Source organism: Natrix helvetica (genome assembly GCF_964273705.1).
Source record: "Natrix helvetica genome assembly, chromosome: 1".
NCBI classification, from domain to species: Eukaryota; Metazoa; Chordata; class Lepidosauria; order Squamata; family Natricidae; genus Natrix; species Natrix helvetica.
The window spans coordinates 244,614,637-244,634,557 of NC_138548.1; the positions used below are offsets into that span (position 1 = coordinate 244,614,637).

Sequence of the window (19,921 nt, forward strand, 5' to 3'; positions counted from 1 at the left end):
TATGAAACAAGCAGATAGAAAGCAAAGCAAAGCAGAAATAGGAGGTTAAACAACTGTATTAAAACCAAAGAGAAATTCCCAGAGATATATTGATGCTTCTCTAAAAAGGATATAATAAAAGTAAAATGAGAAAAAACTTTCAGAACATATTAAGATGACTGTAACACGAAACACCATGAATGGACACATGGAATGGTAACATGACAATAGACGTCAATAGAAAACATGCAAAATGAAGGAGAGTTCCTCTGACCTGTGACCTCTGACCTGATCATTACCTCCTGCTTTTCCAATTAAATAAAAACTGAAGTAAGAAAGACAACATGTGAAGTTTCTCAGATTTCACGCAAGTCTAATGTGGTCATCAAAAGTTCTAAGCTTTTTTCTACAGTAAATAGTTTACCAAGTTTGGGTTTCAGTAGATTTACTCCAAATTGGTTAATTTCATTTGGTTAATTTCTTATTTTGACATTTTTTAAAAGAAAAAGAATCTGTATTTCTCAAGTAAATGCATTATATTTCCAAGCAATTCTAATACAAAATGGCTTTATTATTACATCCTTGAAAATTCTATATTTTGTCAGTCCATATTAGCCAAAAAAAATAGCAGAAGTGATTTCATTTTTACATTACAAGGCTGTAATAAACCAAATAGTGAAACTAACTATCAGCAACAGTGCAGAATGCGCTTAAGATAATTGGCCCATTCTGGAACTGTTGGTCTTTGCATTCAACACTATTTGGATAAAGCTAATGCTTTTATGCAATGGAAAAATTATATTTAAATTACTGTAGTGCATTTTAAACTGCCCAGCATATTAACATAATTGCAAATCATGCAGCCGTTGATGTATTTCTATGGTTTTTGCTTAGCCTGTACCAGAGCTATATTTCTTCATGCAAATTTTGTAGCTGGACATGCTTGTGAGGGGAATCTAGCTTTCAAATGCTAGGCAGGGAATATGGGAGACTGTCAAAGGTCAAGCAGGACTCAGAAAGATGAGGAAAGACTACCGACCAGCCATCTGTTTCTCCTTACTCCTTCTCTTTTTCTCCAGGCGTTTGAGCCTCTTCTCTTCCCGTCTCTTGGCTTCTTCTTCTTCCTGATGCTGACGACATTTATGGAAATTCTCCACCACGACCCCCACAAACATGTTGAGCACAAAGAAGGCAACAATCAGCAGGAAGGAGATAAAGTAGAGAAGCATCCAAGGGTTATAGTTCATGACTGGCTATAAAATAAAGGGAGAAGCCATTACACACTATCAGGATTAGAATTTAACACTGTCCATGAAAAATTTAGGAACTCCAAATATGTGTATTTCACATAAATATTTTTGAAAGATTAATCTTCAAAGCAAACACACCTATTTCTTGGGCTTCTAACAATGTTGTACCAAAACACCTACCTGTTGGTCTACTCCTACAGCATCCAATCCATCGTACATGATGTCCACCCACCCGTCTTTAGATGCCAGAACAAATAAAGACATTAAAGCCTAGAGAAACAAAAGGAAACAAAGCATTTTAGCTAAGAGGAAAGATAATATAATATATATCATATTCTACCAGCCTCCTGACTCATGTTTGAATTTGTACTTTTTCCCTTTTTCAACTTAGTTGATAATAATAAGCCAAAGCTGCTTACCAGGAAAAAAGGTATCAAGTACTCACAAGAAGGGTTATTCCAACAAACAGGAACAACCTTACCTCTTCATCCATTTTTACTTAACCCTTATCATACTGCTGAAGTATGATTTCTTGGGGTAATAGTAAATTTATTTATGTAGAAGATTTATATGGCCACCCAGTCATTCTCAGTGACTCTGGATGGCTTACAAAGAATAAAAACCCAATATAAAAGAATAAAAAAACTCCCCATCCCCCTGGTGACAATACACTACCCAACAAGCCACTTGATTGGCTCCATCCCACACTGAGTTCTCCAGGCCATTGGCAAAACCAGGCCTTCAGGGTTTTATGAAGATATGTCAGGTGGGTGGGTGAGTGGAACAATCTAATCTTTGCAGGGATATTATTCCGAAGGGAGGGGGCTATCAGAGAGAACGCCCCTCTTCTGAATCCTGCCAGTTGTACCTCCTTAGGAGATGGGACCTGCAACATGCCTTACCTCCCCACTCTAGTGGGTTGCGTGGATATAACCAGGAAGAGATGGTCCCTTAGATAACTGGGTCCTAAGCCACAAAGGGCTTTAAAGGTGACAACCAACTTCTTGAATTGTACCCGGAAGCAAATCGGCAGCCAATGTAGCTCCCACAGGAGAGGTGACACACATGCACACCTGAGCCTGCACAAAACCATGTGGGTCACTGCACTTTGAACCAATTGGTGCTTCTGGATGCTTTTCAAGAGCAGCCCCATGTAGAGTGCATTGCAATAGTCAAGATGGGTCTGAGATATCAGTTTGATTACACTATTGTACAGTCATTAAATGTCCAAAGAAAGAATGTGGGCTGGTCTTAATTGCAAAAGGAATGTATACCAAGTGAGGATCTTTAAATATAGACATTACGACTAGGAAGTGCTGTAGATGATTTGCTATGGTGGCTGCAATATATACAAGGCTATTCCACATCTGCTTTGAATCAAGGCAAATAAGGGAGCATTGCAGCAGATTACTGTTCCATCAGTACCTGGCCAAGATTATCAAAATTATACTTGTGCCGGATCCATTTATAGTTGGCTTCTGCACAGTCTGACTTGTTGGTAATGTTCCTTGTGTCTTCCCCTTGGCAGACAAAAAACTTCCCCTTGAATAGCTGTGAAAAAGGAGAGAATACTCAAGTCACTGAAATAATATGGGGAGGTCTTTTTCTGTAGGCTTCCACAGTGTACCATTTGCAAATGTCTGATTTTTAAGCTCTTCCTACAGAGAGGCCCATCTGCATCTCACTTGAGCTTTTGGCATTAGCCCCAAAGCTTTTAGCCATCCAATTTTATGGAAGGAATACTGTAGCATTGCTGTTTTTAAGCTGCTGCTATTCTTGATTTATGCAGGTTTTGCTGTATAATTATGGCATTATACATTTTATACTTTGCTGGTTTTCAAAAACATAGTAATGATTTAGTGTGAGCCCATCCTATTTCACTAAAAGATAGCACTAAAATACTTAACAATAAATGAACAAAGCAAATTTTTCAGTAATGAGGTCACGGCTGAACCTTTCTCAGCTTGGAATCCCCTTAAAAATGCTCTTGTACAGTCTGCATGGCTATACAAAACAATTTGTACAATGCTCTTGTAGGGTTAGGTTTTCAAATTGAAATATGACAAATATATTTGAAAATTAGCCATTATCTGAAGACTCCAATTATTAATGCAAAGTTTGTTGTTCTGTAAAGTTTTTCAAGAATATTATTAAAGAACCATCTGAGTGCGACACAATGCTAGGATACATATACTTCCATATTACTTATTACAAGTATTTATCCCATATCTTGCCTTGGAATTACCCTCTATGCTAAATGTTCAGTTCAGCCTTAATGGATACTTCAACACAAACAAGCACAAAGACAATCCATAGTTGGCTGGAGGCAGTGGGTAAGGTAGTTGTTAAAGACTTGGGTACCCCTTCCCCCTTTTAATGATTATATTTTTCCAGAGGTCAACTATCTACGCTGGGAACTGCCAAGCTGGACATGAGGGCACTAGCAGTCTCCTGCCCTTGCCTCTTAGCAATTGGTATTGTCTTAAAAACTGGTGCTAAAACATAGCTTTCACGATCAGTAGCAGCTAAAAAGCTTATTATCTCTTCTTTGGTCTGTAAGAATGGTAGAAACTGTATGCCAATGGACTTATTAGTCTAGCTGTGAAGGCCACCAGGGAAGTAATAAGAGACTAGGTTTATAGATGGTGGTGTATACATTCTTGAGGGAGAAGCATTTATCTCTCAATTTGAAAGAGGCAATGGTGTGCCTCCTTCTTAAGAATTTATGTCCTGACCCAGCTATGTTATACAACTATTCCCTGGCTCTAACTATATTTTTAGACAGTACACTGTAGGGAAGATTTTGGAAGGTGGTCAGCATAAAGCTATAGATTATTTAGACCTTTGTTAATCAGGATTCATGCCTGACTCTGGGATGGAAATCAGAATGTTCACCCTGTTGGATGATCTACAGCAGGAATGGGATGGAGTTGTTTGGCCAGACCTTTTCTGAATCCCTTGGTGGCTTTCATTTCCTTCAAATATGCTATCCTTCTGGACCAACTAAGACGACTAGGAGTGAGAGGCATTGTGTTGAAGTAGTCTCCCCTTTCCTCCTAAGTGTTTTATTTTAGTTAGTGACGGTGGGGGCACAGGTTGAACTCTCAGCTACTCCAGTGTGGGTTCAGAGAGCTCAGCCATCTCCTACTGTTTAGCAGGAAATATGAAACTGCCTTTGTACTATGGTGCTGAAGAAGACTCCTGCGAGTCCCTTGCAATGCAAGGCAATCAAACCGGTCAGTCCAAGAGGAGATCAACCCTGACTGCTCTTTAGAAGGCCAGATCCTGAAGATAAAACTCAAATACTTTGGCCACCTAATGAAAAGGAAGGACTCACTGGAGAAGAGCCTAATGCTGGGAATGATTGAGGGCAAAAGAAGAAGGGGATGACAGAGAATGAAATGACTGGATGGAGTCACCAAAGCAGTTGGAGTGAGCTTAAATGGACTCTAGGGGATGGTAGAGGTCTGGAGGAATGTTGTCCATGGGGTTGCGATGGGTCGGACATGACTTCGCTACTAACAACAACAATGAAACTGCTAGAAAAAGTCATTTGGGTTTGGACCATCCCCACCCTGTTGGACTTCCAAAAAGATGCAAAGACAAGGCTCTTCAGGAAATAATTAGGGACGGTGGAGATTTACCTACCAACCTTAGATGGCACAGTTAGCAAACATTTTTGCTAGATTATAATGATTTTAATCTTGTTATTAATATAAACTGCTCAGAAATAATGGGAACTGAGAGGCATAGAAACTATAGTAAATGAATATAACAGATAAATTATATATTCAAGGTCAACCCCCCCCCCTTTTTTTAGGGGGACTTCATTTCAACCATTGTTGGAAAAATCTTGGAATTTACTTTTTTTTAAGTGAAAATATTTACATTTTGCCTCTCCTTAGATTTATGGTGTATTTACAAAGCACTTAATTAAACCCTTAAGACAGCCACAATGTATGTCCTTTAAAAAATATAGACATTAATTCACTAAGAACCGCAAGGAGATCAAAGTAGAAATTAAATTCATGAGTTCAGCTATCAAAATCTGTTCAGATAAATGGAACTTAAGATTCTTTTTTCTCCCAAAATTTTAGCAAGGGGAAGAACTGATGCCCCACTTCCAAAAGGAGAGATTAAAACCTCAACCATATTACTGATGAAGCTATGATTAGCCTAGCTGTTGTTCTGACTGTTACCAGGACAGAAGCTAAGCATGGCAAGCTGGCTGAACAACAGCCATGTATAAAGAGAGTGGCTTACTTTTTTTAACTGGAGTTTAATCCTACTTAAATAAACATGATGTACCGGCTGCTGGGTTAAATAAGAGACAAGAGTGCACATCTGAAAAAGTGACACAGAAGGGAAGAGTTTTGAAAAGTGCTCTTCTCCTACTTGAGCAGAGACCTCATCTGAAATTCTTTATATAGAAAGCAGAGAAAACACTGGCATTACTTTGTGTTGAATCAATCCAAACAACCCTTAAAGTCTTGATATCAACAATGTCAGATGTGATTATCAACCAGGAGAAAACTATAAAAATCCTAGGGGATTAATTTTGTCACATATTCAATGGCAAACATGAAGTGGCAGAGCATGACAGCTATTATGATAGACGGAACAGAGTGGTGTGTATTAGCTTAAGCTGAGATGCCTTCACTTTTTTATTGAGTGACAGCAGGTCCTAGCATGGTCATGCCTTGTTTCCCTGTGGCAAGGCACTATTCTCACCAGCTTTTAAAATATCACCTCTTTATCTGAACTCTAGAATAAATGTCAAACCTGTGAGCAGTCCAAATAATAGGGATCAGCACACTCAGTGACAGATCTCACATAAGGTGGCATTTTATTTTTTTATTTTTTACCTAGGAGAACTAACTGGGTGGTAGCAGCATAGAAAGCATCAACAGTAAGTTCTCCTAGCTTAATCGTAGTTAGGCACTAATTCTACCAAACAACCCTACCAAACAACCCTACCAAACAACAGCAAACTCCTTCAAAACAAAACAAACTAACCAGATTCCTACCAGTGTCTTATGACAATAATTTGTTGTTGTTTAGTCTACAGCAATGGAAGATAAGACAGAACCCAGGAATCAACATATTTGGAAAGGGTTCCAAGCAAGGAATAGAATCAGTGGTGGGTTTCAAATTTTTTCAGAACCTCTTCTGTAGGTGTAGCCTGCTTTGTGGGAGTGGCTTGCCAGCCATGTGACTGGGTGGGTGTGGCCAACTTGTAAAATGTGGTGAAACTCACTTGCTGGCTCAGAAACTCTGGAATTGAAGCATGCAAGTCTTAAAGCTGTCAAGTTACAAGACCCTTGCACCCCTAACCCTTTAGAAAAAAAACCCCCAGGGGTGTTCAAACTTGGCAGCTTTAAGACTTGTGGACTTCAACTCCCAGAATTCCTCCTCTCACTCTTCATCTTGATGATGTGCGGACGGGCGGGGGGAGGGAGCTGGAACCGGTTCTAAATGGCACTGTAGATTTGTGGAACCCTTTCTGTAGAAGAGGTTAGAACTGGCAGGAACCCACCCCGGAATAGAATATCCAATAGACAATTCTTGTGTTTGGGAAGTGGGACTGATTGATTGATTGATTGATTGATTGATTGATTGACTGATTACATTCTATCAAGATTGTGCCAACTCTTCAAGATATCAGAAAACTTTCTCCAGAATGATCTGTCCCTATGCTGACCTTTCTGGTTTCCTAATGGTACAGCCCTTGCCACTACAATAGAGTTCCTCCTTCTTGCTGATGATCATTCTTCCACCTTTGTGAAATTCTCAAGGGATTTGAGTCTTTACATAATGTGTCCAAAATATGATAACTTGACCCTTGTTTGAGAACACTAGATTAACTTGTTCAACCCTTTGTTTTTCTCCAAAGTCTTTCCAACATCAGAGTTCAAAAACATTAGTATTTTTTTATCTTGCATTTTCAAAGTCCAATTTTTGCTTTCATAGTATATTACCAGAAGACTTGAAGGACCAGTCTTAGCACCAATTATCCTGTAGAAAATCTATGGGATCACTAAAAGTTGACACCAGTTTGATGGCAGTTAATCAAATGTCCATGCTATTATCAATTTTAAGATTGGTTGTTGTATGTTGTCATTAGTTTGATCTCGTGATTGAAATGTTCAATGGCAGCACACTTCAATCTGCTAATGCCTAAAATGTCAATATGCAGACCTTTTTGTCTTTTACTATGCTGAGTTATTCCATGTTCATGTTTCTTACATCCTATGTCTCCACTGTAATTCTCTTTTTGCAGCTTATTATTATTTTTGCATTACATCAACAATTAAATATCCAGAAGGCTTTATAATCTGGCTATGTCATAAATACCATTGTTACTTCAAAGGATCCTCCTCAAGTCTTCCTAAGTAACATGTTGAGTATCATCTGACCTGATGGGTATACCATCTGGCACTATATTATCAATCATTTTATATGATCTATCTACATTGTTTTCTTGGTAAAATATAGGACTGCTTTATCTTTCCCTACTTGAAATAATGCCTTTACCATTGTTGTTAAAGTGATCATTCAACATGTTCCCATCAGCATTGGGATTCACTTACCTTCCCTACCGGTTTGCAAATGTGAGCGTGTGCGCTCGTTTCGCTCACAAAAACCACAGCTGAGCATGCGCACCGCCTTCTGCTCATGCACAATGCTCAAGCATTAGATTGGGGCGGGTGGGCGGAGCCTCCTGCAGCCACCGCTAACAGTTCGCCTGAACTGCAGAGAACCGGCTGACTACCTCCTCTGGTTACCATATTGCTGCTTCCCTACATAGCCAAGCTTTAACTGATCAGCTGGTGTGACCTTGATATCTTGAGTGACGCTGTGGGAGAGTGCATGACATGAAAGCCAGCTGGGTGAACTTAAGCCAGTCACTGTCTCTCAGCCCTATTCACTTCATAGGGTCGTTGTTGCGTGGAAAATAGGAGGAGGAAGATGTATTGGATATGTTTGCCACCTTTGAGCATTATTTATAAAAATAATAAAGGTGGAATACAAACAAGCACCCTTGGTATATATTTTCTGAAGTCTTTACTCATCCCTCCCAGGGGCTTCCATCCCCACCGTAAGGCAGCATAGCAGGACTTGGGAAGGAAGAAATTGCACTAAATATGGATAAATATAAGGGTTACAAATGCCAAACATGAGCTCTGGTTTAGTTGCAAGGATAAAACAGATATAACAAATTATGTATCAGTACATTTCCCCATAAATAATATATGAAGAGAACAGATGGGCACATTATTAAGTTACTATGAATCTTGCAAGCAATTAAAAAACAAATCACTGGCATTATAAAAAATGTGGAATGAGCTTAAATTTCAGTTGTTTTCATTACAAGTTTACAAAGAATGCTCAATCATATTATTATATTTAATACTGCTATGGATTTTTTTTCTATCGAGATCATGTGTTTATCTAAAAGGAGGAGAGCCCTGAACTTAACTTTCAAAAAAGTAGATAGAAAAAAAATGAAATCCCTGCGCAATATCTTTCTTGTTAATCTAGTATGTCAAATCTAGCTGACACCAATGAGGATTCCCATGATCTCTACAACTGTGCACTGATGTATGGGTATGTATGTATGTATGTATGTATGTATGTATGTATGTATGTATATAAATAAAGAAAAGAAACTGATGAAGAAGGGAAGGGAAGAAATTGGCATCAATGAGAACCATTGCACGATCATGCAGAGTAACACAAGTCACTCTCAACAAAGGCATGCACAATGCCAAAATCTTATAATTTTGTAATATCTTTTAAGATTTTGATAATCTCAACATGAAGAATTTAAACTCACGAGCATGCTGAAATCTTGTACACACTTTCCTGAAATCTTTCAAGATTTCATGGGAAGACATAGAAACCTCCTAAGAGTTGGTGATCTCTTGAAATGTTGCCCAACATAGTTTAATTTAGGAGCTCTACAGACTTCATATATGAATGTCACAAGTGCCGTTCTGCTTTCCCTGCATTATATACCCACTGTTGTGATCCAGTGTTTTACATTGATCTCTAAAGGCATTCTGTATGAAGCAGCTCTAGAACACTGAAGTATGGACTTCTTTCCTTCTTTCTTAGATGTGTTAGCACTTGTAAACTCCACCTCTCATAAGAGACATCAATATTAGAAAATATTGATGTTTATGAAATTCTCAAACCCTCTGTACTGAATGAGTAAAGTTCTCAGGGGACTGTACCCAGAACCTACCTGAACTCCCAAGATGCCAAAAATGATGAAAAAAGCACAGCAAATCACAACAATGTTTCCAATGGGCTTCAGGGAGGACATCAGCGTTTCCACAACCAACTTCAACCCTTGTGCTCGACTGATGACCCTGAAAGGCAAACGTGGCTTATTAACAGAATCCTAGGACACGAGACTAGCAAACCACTTGGAAGACAGCCTTCAAACAGTTCACAAAGGACTAATAAATACATAGAAGAGGAAATATGGAACTGCCAATGTGCCAATGAGAGAGTTCCATTGACTGACACCTATTCTGTTCAATAGACGTCATCAGACCCAAGAGAGGAAAACTCTCTGTATATTAGGCAATACATTTATCCAACAATGATAATGACTACAGCAGGCTAAAAGTGGTGCATGGCATTATCGCTTTACAATAGTTTAGATAGAAATAGAAAGGCTGTATTTCTTCTTAATGTCTGTACGGTTGTTGGTATTTTTTTTTAACTTTTCCTCTATGCCACAAAAACTTTCTTTTATTGAATTACAATAATTCCTGTAGGAGTCTGTTCCAAAAAGTGACTTGCTGGCTGAAGATTCTAGGAGCTGAAGTCCATACATCCTAAGGTGGTCAAATCTGAAAAACACTTACATAAAAGTATTTGCGATCATAAATGGAATGAGTATTGTAGAGCACCTGACTTCTCGGGTTGTAGCCTTGAGACAATTTTTAGGAAAAGCAGCTCATGTAATGTAGTAGTTGAGATGCTGGACTAGAGAAACTCATCTTCAGCTATGAAAACCCACAGGGTGACACTGACCAACCACCAGCAATCAGCTGAAGCTACCCCACAGGGCTGTTGAGAGTTAAAATTGGAGGAGGGAATATTGTCTTCATTGAATGACTGGAGGGAAGGCAGGATATAAGTCTGTCTGTCTATCTGATTCCTTAGCTCCACTTTGAAGAGCAGATAGGACAGTGGCAAAACACCCAAAAGTAACTGGATTGCAGGGTAATATAATACTTTGCAGCTGTAGATATTTCTGAACAGTTGAATTTACAGGTTTTGCCAGATGCTGACCTAAAAAAAGACATTTTGCCCATAGGCATTTTAAAACAATAGAATCTAGAGATTGTTAAGAGTAGCACATGCAACTTATATTCTTTCCCCTTGCTGCCAACAAAAATGTCAAAATATGAGGAAAATTCTATATCAAAGGACAAAAATTGCAGGCAGTAGCCTAATATATTTCACACAGTGGAGAACCTCCTTAGATTTATTTTATTTTTGATGTGTCTTTGTAATGGGATGTGGGAATAACCTTGGAAGACAGAAGGAAGAGCCACAGCCTAGACAATGATGTGGTAAGAGAAATCTGAGTCCAAAGAAAGGGAAGGGCTGGAAAAAGTTACTGAGAAGGGATCCACCCTAATTCTTTAGGAAGTAAAGGTAGGGGAGGGGAGGGGAACACTTTCAGTCTTTCAAGATTCTGTAACTACAATCTGTTCCTCTTGGTTTAGGCTTCCAGTCTGGTTGTCCCAAAGGTGCTTTTTCAAGAGGCAACTGGACTTTCTGGTTTTTCTTTGAACATGTTTCACTTCTTGAATGAGAAGCGAAACATCTTCAAAGAAAAACCAGAAAGTCCATTTGGCTCTTGAAAAAGCACCTTTGGGACAACCATGACCTGGATAACTGAAAATCTCCATAGTTGGTTCCAATCTGAACGACTTTGAAGTGCTGACAGTCTATACTTCAGCTCAGTTTCCTATAACTTGGTCTATCACATCTCTTCTCCTATAATGAGCAAAACTGAATGAACAAATTAAACCTTCACAACCATAGTTTTACTAGTTCCCTCATTGCCAAGTTAAACAGTAATCTGTTTGTCAACATGGACAATGCAGAGTTTAGCTTCATATTCATATTACAGAGCACAATTCAACAGTCAAGTCTCTTCTTTCCAGTGTCCAAAGGTTTGTTTCTATCAAAAGTCAGAATTAATGATTATAATCTAACTATCACTAGCGATACTATTACCTATTTGCAATTTCTGAGCATTGCTGCCTATTAAGAGAAATCTCTTTCCATTTCTTATTTTGCTTCTTTTCCAAAGCTCTAATAATGTGTATTTTTTCTACATTTCATTTCTCATTAAAAGCTGAAATTAATATAGTACTGTTTGTCATCCTTTTCTTGTAATTATTTGCATTCTCAGGAAAACAGACTGGCTGATCTCACTAGAAGGACTTTCTTAATTTAATTGACCTCAAATGCTTTAATTCTCACATAGTTGTGGTGTGACATTATTTCACCTAAATACATAGCAGCATTACTCAAATTAGATTTATATTTTCGGTGCCATTTGTTAATTCTGATTTTATTTTGGCTGATCCATCACCTGCTGTATTAGCCTTTAACATTGGCTAAATGTCCTTTGGAATTACTATTTTAAGATTTCTCAGTCAAACAGATTTGTGGGAACATATACGGGCAACAGATCCGGTCATTTTTTTCCAAGCAAAATTACAAATACCCATAATTATTAAATACGCAACAGGACATTTCGTCCTTCCTTCTTTATGCACCAATATACCCAACTGCATATTTTAACAATGATTCTACAAATCACTGTTGTGAATGTGCTTCCATATGTGCAATAATGAATTCCATATCCCTAAAGTAACTCTGGTTGGGTCACACATACTTAGCTTCAGAATAGATCAAACATACTTAGCTTCAGAAAGGTCATTCAGCTCCTGTGAGTACAAGAGTGTTGTATGAAGCTACCTGAATACTTAATCACATCATTGGCCCATCTTACTCAATTCTTGAGAAGTTTCAACATACAGTTTAGCGTGACTTGAATAAATTGAAACAAGCTTCAGGCTTGAATGCTCTCCTCTTTTCCTTCCATACAAATATGAAGAAAAGTTTGGAACATTTAACTTCCTTTCTTTATTTGAAGTTTGTTCTATTACTTGAGCTAACAGACTAAGTATAGTTGATGGACATGAAAAATCTGTGTTTAATGTAAACGAGAGCCAAAACTTTTTGAAGTTGTCTTTGTAGCCATATGGAAAAACAGAAAGTCCACGTTCCAGACTGATAACTTAGATTAGAATGATTTAAATATGGGATGTTTGCTATATCACCTCCTTTCAAAATATTTATTTATTTACAGTACATCACAATTTTATTATTTTTATAAATAATTCAAAGTGGTGAAAATATCTATTATACATGCGCAGGTGCTGCCGGAAAGTTTCATTCCGGTCTGTGTGTCGGCGCGAGAAAATACTTTAAACCTATTGGCTAACGGCTGACAGCTCTCTATAAAGAGCACTGCCAGTCTACAGTCTGTGTCTTTTGCTAGAATGCAACTCTACAGTTACAGAATAAAGAGTTTGTTGTTTCCGTTGGTTTCAATTCCACTCTTCACCCAAACTTAACAATATCAATCATTCCTTCATCCTCATTTTTTCCCTCGCAACAACAACCCTGTGAGGGATATTGGGCTGAGATAGAGTGACTGTCCCAAAGTTGGCTTACATAGCTAAGGTGGGACTTGAACTCAATGTCTCCAGTTTTCTAGCCTGGTGCCTTAACCACTAGACCAGTGGTGGGCAACCTTTTTTTTCAACTGAGCCAAATCTCGCCAAAACCACGATTGAAATTTATTTTGAGAGCCACATTTTTAAAACCGAAAATACATAGGATGGTACACTGTTTTTAGTTTCAATAAACTCTGGCATTTGAAACACGCAAGTCTTAAAGCTGTCAAGTTACAAGATCCTTGCACCCCTAACCCTTTAGAAAAAAAAACCCCAGGGGTCTTCAAACCTGACAGCTTTAAGACTTGTGGACTTCAACTCCCAGAATTCCTCCTCCAGTCATATTGGCTCAGGAACTCTGGCATTGAAGTATGCAAGTCTTAAAGCTGTCAAGTTGCAAGACTCTTGCACCCCTAACCCTTTAGAAAAAAAACCCCAGGGGTCTTCAAACCTGACAGCTTGAAGACTTGTGGACGTCAACTCCCAGAATTCTGAGAATTGAAGTCCACCAAGGGTAAATTAACCGATCACGCGGCGTGATCGGCTAATTTGCTACTGTCCGCCCGGCTCCCCGGTTAGATTTTTGCTGAGAGGGGGCGGGGGGGAAGCTCCTCAGCCTCCGTTTCTTTTTCTGCCTCCTTGCTTCTCATCCCCGCCCGACTTCAGGATCCTCCCTAATCATTGTGGGTCGAAAAGAAAAAAGGGAAAGGGGCGCTTGTTTTGAAGTGCCCGAGAGGAGGGAGGGGAGCGGGCGCCCGGCACACAGAAGAGCCGCATTAAAATGTGTAAAGAGCCGCATGTGGCTCGTGAGCCGCGGCTTGCCGACCACTGCACTAGACCATTCATTTCCTTAGACATTTCCTGAACCTGGGTCGTTTTCCAGGCAAAGATGAAGCCTTCTCCTCAGAAACAGCAGAGATCATATCACAGAAAATTAGATTCTACCTTCCATCTCTCTATAGGACTACCATAAGTCATATTTTGCATTCTCCATGGGGATGAATATAGATGAATTCTAATTTTATACGTTTTACAGGTCAATCTCCAAAAATGAATACAATTCCTCAAATCCATTCCCAACTCCTTTTTAGTTGATTTGATCTTAACCTTTGATGTGAGTTATACCTTTCTAAACTCTCCTTTTACTAACTCACCTCTGCTATATTTTTTCAGGAGCTTTAATCATGGAGCAACCTAATGAATAGACGAGGAAATGTCATAACTGTGGATTATAGTCTTACAGTTGGGTAGTGTCAATATTGCAGTCAATAGAGAAGGTAGAGGTGTATAAGAAAACCAAGCAGCCGGAATTACTGCACTAAGGCTTCCTAAAATCAAGAAGCATATGGACAATGGACATTAATAATGACTTGCTCTGTGACAGTGTCCCCTCCTCCCTGAACCAGCCTTCTACTACCTGTCATACCTATAACTCTCAAGCATTTGATATTATGAGAAATGAAGTTTTGATCTGTATGGAGGGCACCAGACTTAACAATGACAGTTAGTCCTCGACTTACAACAGTCCTTTTAGTAAGAGTCTAAAGTTACAAAAGGTACTGAAAAAAGTGACTTATGGCAATTTTCCACATTTTGGTCACATGAACAAAATCCAGTTGCTTGGTAATGGACTCATATTTATGACAGTTGCAGTAACTTGTTTCTCAGCATGGACCCCAAAAAATATGATGTGGAAGGAAGAAGAAGAAGAAGAAGAAGAAGAAGAAGAAGAAGAAGAAGAAGAAGAAGAAGAAGAACCTAGAACTAGGACCTAGTTACTTGCGGGATCGCATCCTCCCACATACATCCCTGCGGCCAATTCGCTCTCACAGGGAGGGGCTTCTCCAGGTGCCGTCCACTAGGCAATGCCAGCGGGCGGCGCCAAGGAGTAGGGCCTTCTCTGTGATGGGCCCAACCCTCTGGAATGACCTCCCCCCCCGATATTAGAACCACCACGGACTTCCGCTCCTTCCGACAAAAATTGAAGACTCACCTGTTCCGATTAGCTGGCCTGGCATAATTTTAACTGTTACAACTGTTACCTCCTGGAAATATACTTTTAACTGGTATTTTTAGGGTATTGTTTTAAATTTAATTGATTTTAGGGGTTTTAAAGCCATATTTATATTCTTGCTGTACAGTTCTTTAAATTCTTTAACCTCCTCCATATTTATATTTATATTTATTCACTTATTCATCTGTCTATCTATTTAATGAATTTTACTGTGGATGATTTATTTGCTGTGTGGACTGTACACCGCCCCGAGTCCCTTTTGGGAGAGGGGGCGGTCTAGAAGTGAGAATAAATAAATAAATAAATAAATAAATAAATAAATAAATAAATAAAAGAAGAAGAAGAAGAAGAAGAAGAAGAAGAAGAAGAAGAAGAAGAAGAAGAAGAAGAGGAGGAGGAAAAGGCAGCTAATAATATGGAGGTAGCCTCTAAACATTCCTTGAAATTACAAACATATGAAATTGCTTTAATACTGAGTTAGAACATTGGTTGCTCAATGCTGTCTACATTTGTTTCTCCCAGACTGGCATTCTTAATAAGTAACTTACTTATTTCTTGAAAATAAGTAAAAGCTCCTGAAAGACTTTGCTTGAATTACACGTTGCTTCCCCCTGAAGCACGTTTGCTACTTCGTGTTTGATCCTTTGTTGAGGATTGGGACTGGCAGTGTTCTGGTAGCATCCTTTCTTCCACAGTCCCTTTGGCCAGTTGTAGTTAACTACAAAGCTGCAGGATTACATAGATCAAAATAGTTGTCCCCACCCCATCCCTCCAGGTTTAAGTATTTAAAAAGACTGTCATCCTTAATTCAACTCAGAGACTTTCTCCCTTCATCCTGAATTTCCTTCCCTTAAACTCCCTCCCCGTCTGAAGAGTGGGCCATTTCTCTTTGTCTTGAGTGTTAAGTGTTCCAGTGGCTGCAGCAGTTGTATTTTCTCAGGGAAAGCTCCCTCATCCTTACCAGCCCTCCTTTATTAGGGGAAATCTTGCTGGGACACGAGGGGCAGTTCACCCCTTTTTGTGGATATAATAAATGTATAATGCAGCCATTCCTGGCCTGGTGATTTCCAGATGGGCTGTGATGCCAACTGTTTATTAAAGAGGAACTGTTTTGGCTAAGACTGGTAAAAAATTATTCTTCAAGCATCTAAGTACTGATTAAATTAACCATGCTAAGCCCAGCCTGCAGTATTTCACCAAACGGTTAAAAGCAGTAGAGCTTTAAAAAGCTGTCCCTAAGTGATAGAAATAAACTAATTATATTTTCAATTTATCACTCTTCTGTTGTCTTTAAGTGAAAAAAAATCCAGCATAGCCCCCAGTTATAATAATAGAAATACTTACTCATCTTAATTACTTCACCTGAGCAATTATAGTAGAGGATCACTTCGTGTTAATAATAGGATATTGGAGTCTCTCTCTCTTTTTTTTTTTTAAAAAGGAAGCAGATGGATCATTTTCATCAGCTATGCAATGCACACATTTAATGTGTCTTAATCCAAGTAAAAGGTAAGATATGTGGTAGTCGTCACGTCACCTGCCTTAGACAGGAAGTCTTGAGTAAAAGTCGCAACCACATGACTCTGGCCACTATTAATGATGCTTGCACAACTTCTATGAAAGCGAGGGTTTTAATGGTGTGGTTAAAGCTGGCTTGGATCAAAAGGCCAAGACTTCACACAGACGGCATACCATGTGGAGCAATGCCCATCTGGTTTGCATCCTCTGTGGCTACCACATCACAGGGTGCATGTATGAAGTGGCGCCCTTTGGGCTAAAAAAAGACACGTTTTTGTTTAAGCTGTCTCCTACCAAAAGGAGAGGGGAAAAAAAAAATCCATGGGTTGGAGAAACAGTTTTGGAAATAAGTAGGCAGGTTTTGATGAAGGCTTAGTAGAAGCTAGATAGGCTTTCCAGTGGTCTTCAGCATGAATTCTTTGTCCCTTTCCCAGGACCTTTGTTCCCTATCTCCTGCACCCTTTCTCCAGAAACCTGACCTTCTATGGTTTCTGGGGGAGGGCGGAGAAAGAGGGATGATAATAGATTCCTTGAAGCGAACTGTATCATGAAAAAGAATCCTCTGCAAATGGTTACAAGATGCGTTATGCAACTTGCATCATTTATTCTGAACACTGAAACCCACATTTAGATTTGTTTCGTGCAAAGTACGTACGGTTTGGCCTTAAAACCTCTATACCACTTCACTGGCTTCAATGATAATGCAGTTCTTATGCCTCTAGGGCATAAAAATGTAAGGCCTTTTTGCAGAAAACAACTAATTCCGAATCACTGAAAGAGGGCAGCATGGTTTTATTTGTGGGCTCCAGGCATCATTAATCCATGCAGTTTTCTCAGGTGCAGAGCACTGCTGGATCATGTTTGGGTAGGACCATCAACAACGAAGAAATCATATTTTCGGTATCTTAATGGTAACTCGGACAAGCAAATTACCATATCTTATCCATGGGAGCCATTTCCATTTGCCAGAAAGAGAGGGATGAGGAGGGTGGTAAGAACATGAAAGAAAAGAGCTACAAAATGATTCTTGTATCCTCCTGTTGTGAAAGCTTAATAATTCATACATATTGGAAGCCAAAGTCCGGGTACTCAACTTACCAAAATTATTCTACATAAATTTGTCTTGCAGATGATCTCAGACACTTTGGATGCTTTAGGTAGAAATGCTTTGATTGTGATGAATTCATACATACAAGGGACCTACAAATACTACTATACACCAAGGAGTTTTTGATAAATAGTTGTTATCCTTCCCTTCCCTTCTTCTTAAAGGGCTTTTCAGTGTGGTGCCATATACCATAAGCCTTAATAACTAAAGCCCTCATTAAGTCGTATGCCTCCAGAATAAAATTATGTCAGTTTCATAAGGGCAATCTAGATAAATGATTTAGCCTCAAACACTTTTTCTCTAGATAAGAGGAAAAATAGAAGTGAGAGTACTGTTCCTATATTTCACATAAACCTGCTCTGCTCAACCATAAAGCTTTTATCAATTAAAGAAGGAATAATATCATGGATGAAAACCTTGGCTGAAAACCCATTTCATTTTTATGGAACCTATAGTGGCTGAGACACTGAGCTTGTCGATCAGAAAGGTCAGCAGTTCGGTGGTTCGAATCCCTAGCGCCACATAACAGAGTGAGCTCCCATTACTTGTCCCAGCTTCTGCCAACCTAGCAGTTCAAAAGCATGTAAAAATGCAAGTAGAAAAATAAGGACTACCTTTGGTGAGAAAGTAAGTGTTCCATGCTCCTTCGGCGTTTAGTCATGTCTGCCACATGACCACAGTGATGTCTTCAGAGAGTGCTGGCTCTTCGGCTTTGAAATGGAAATGAGAACTGCCCCCTAGAGTCGGGAACGACTAGCACCTATGTGTGAGGGGGAACCTTTACCTTTATACCTAAATATACAAGTTTTTTTTCCTCTTTTGTCTCCTTTTCTGTTATTGTAAATCTCTAGAAAAAGGGATTCATTTGAATAATATGGCATAAAGATTAGTTAAGACAAGTTAAGAAAATGCCATTTTATACTTCGGGATTGAAGAGAAAGAACTGGAAGACTGGAGCAAAACCTGCACTTTGTATCTGATTTTACCTATAATCTTACACTGACTTAGGCAGGAAAATATCCATGGCATTCTTCTGGAACAGTGTTTCTCAAACTTGGCGACTTTAAGTCCTGTGGACTTCAACTCCCAGAATCCCCCAGCCAGCATAGCTGGCTGGGGAATTCTGGGAGTTGAAGTCCACAGGACTTAAAGTCACCAAGTTTGAGAAACACTGTTCTGGAACAATGGTCTAACAAACTAGGCCAGTTTGGTCTAGTGTTTAAGACAGTTTAGAAATCAAGACATTGTGAGTTCTAATTCTGCCTTAGGCATGAAAGCCAGCTGGGTGATTGGTCCAGTCACTGTCATAGCCAACAACTTCAGCCTTGGATGTGCAACAAGCCAGTCAGTCAATTCCTTTGCATCAACACTCAATTGATGTGGGAAAAAAAGCCCAGACCCTGAACTTGTAGGAAAAGGCTAGGAAGAAAAAACAAATCTTCTGGGACAATGAAAGACAAATAATGGCCAGGAAAACTAGACAATCTTGTAGAATAGCAGCTATAATGGTTTGTGGGAATGATCTTGGGAAACACGAACATAGTCAGGGAAACAGTTGGATAAGAGGCAACTGAGCCAATAAAAGAAGCATAAACATGACCCTCCTTAGCTTCTTGGACAGTAAAGGTGATGGCGGGAGAGCTGTAATTTTGCAATAGTGGCCAGTTATCTGTAGCTTGGGTATAGGATGAGGATGAAGGTTCATTCTCCAAGCTTGTGGTTTGGTTTCCGAACATTTCGTTACCAGGTTAGGTAAACATCTTCACCAGAGTTCACGGGATGTGGGTGTTCTTCTGTTTATAAGGGCTTCAGGTGTGGGTGTGTCAAGTGAGGGTCTTGTGATGGGTCAGGTGCGAATCATCAGTGAATCTTGTGATGGGTCTTGTGATAAGGAGGTTACATCAGGTCAGGGTCATTGGGAGGTGAACTGCTGGTGGGCGGGGGATGTTGTGTGTGGCTTGGTTGAAGGTCGGCGCTGTCTCTGCTTGGTTGGATTCTGAGGGGTTCATAGGCTGGTTGTAGGTCAATGTGTCTGTTGATGGACTCGCTTGTGAAGTGTCAGGCTTTGATGAACTAATGATGAACTAAGACTTGCAAGATTTTGTTAATGTAACCCTATATAACGAAACAGAATTAGTCCATCTAGTCATGCTTCCTAGATGGACTATCTGGCAAGTCTGACAGCAACAGAGAGGGCATTTCTTGGCATGGGTGGGTTATGTGTGTGAAGGTAGCATTGTAACTGCTGCTAAAAGGATGGTTTTGCAGGAAA

The 19,921-nt window shown here is 39.4% G+C and overlaps 1 protein-coding gene across 3 annotated transcripts in view; it reads right to left on the minus strand.

Annotated features, from left to right (window-relative positions):
* CACNA1G (calcium voltage-gated channel subunit alpha1 G) overlaps positions 1–19,921 on the minus strand; it is a 466,079-nt gene that overhangs the window by 65,965 nt on the left and 380,193 nt on the right. For all 3 annotated transcript variants that reach the window (XM_081937178.1, XM_081937177.1, XM_081937176.1), the window contains exons 21-24: positions 9,478–9,604; positions 2,655–2,780; positions 1,410–1,499; positions 1,019–1,232 (exon numbers count right to left, since the gene is read on the minus strand). In XM_081937178.1, coding sequence (XP_081793304.1) covers positions 1,019–1,232; positions 1,410–1,499; positions 2,655–2,780; positions 9,478–9,604 — 557 coding nt within the window. The remainder of the gene's footprint in view (positions 1–1,018; positions 1,233–1,409; positions 1,500–2,654; positions 2,781–9,477; positions 9,605–19,921) is intronic.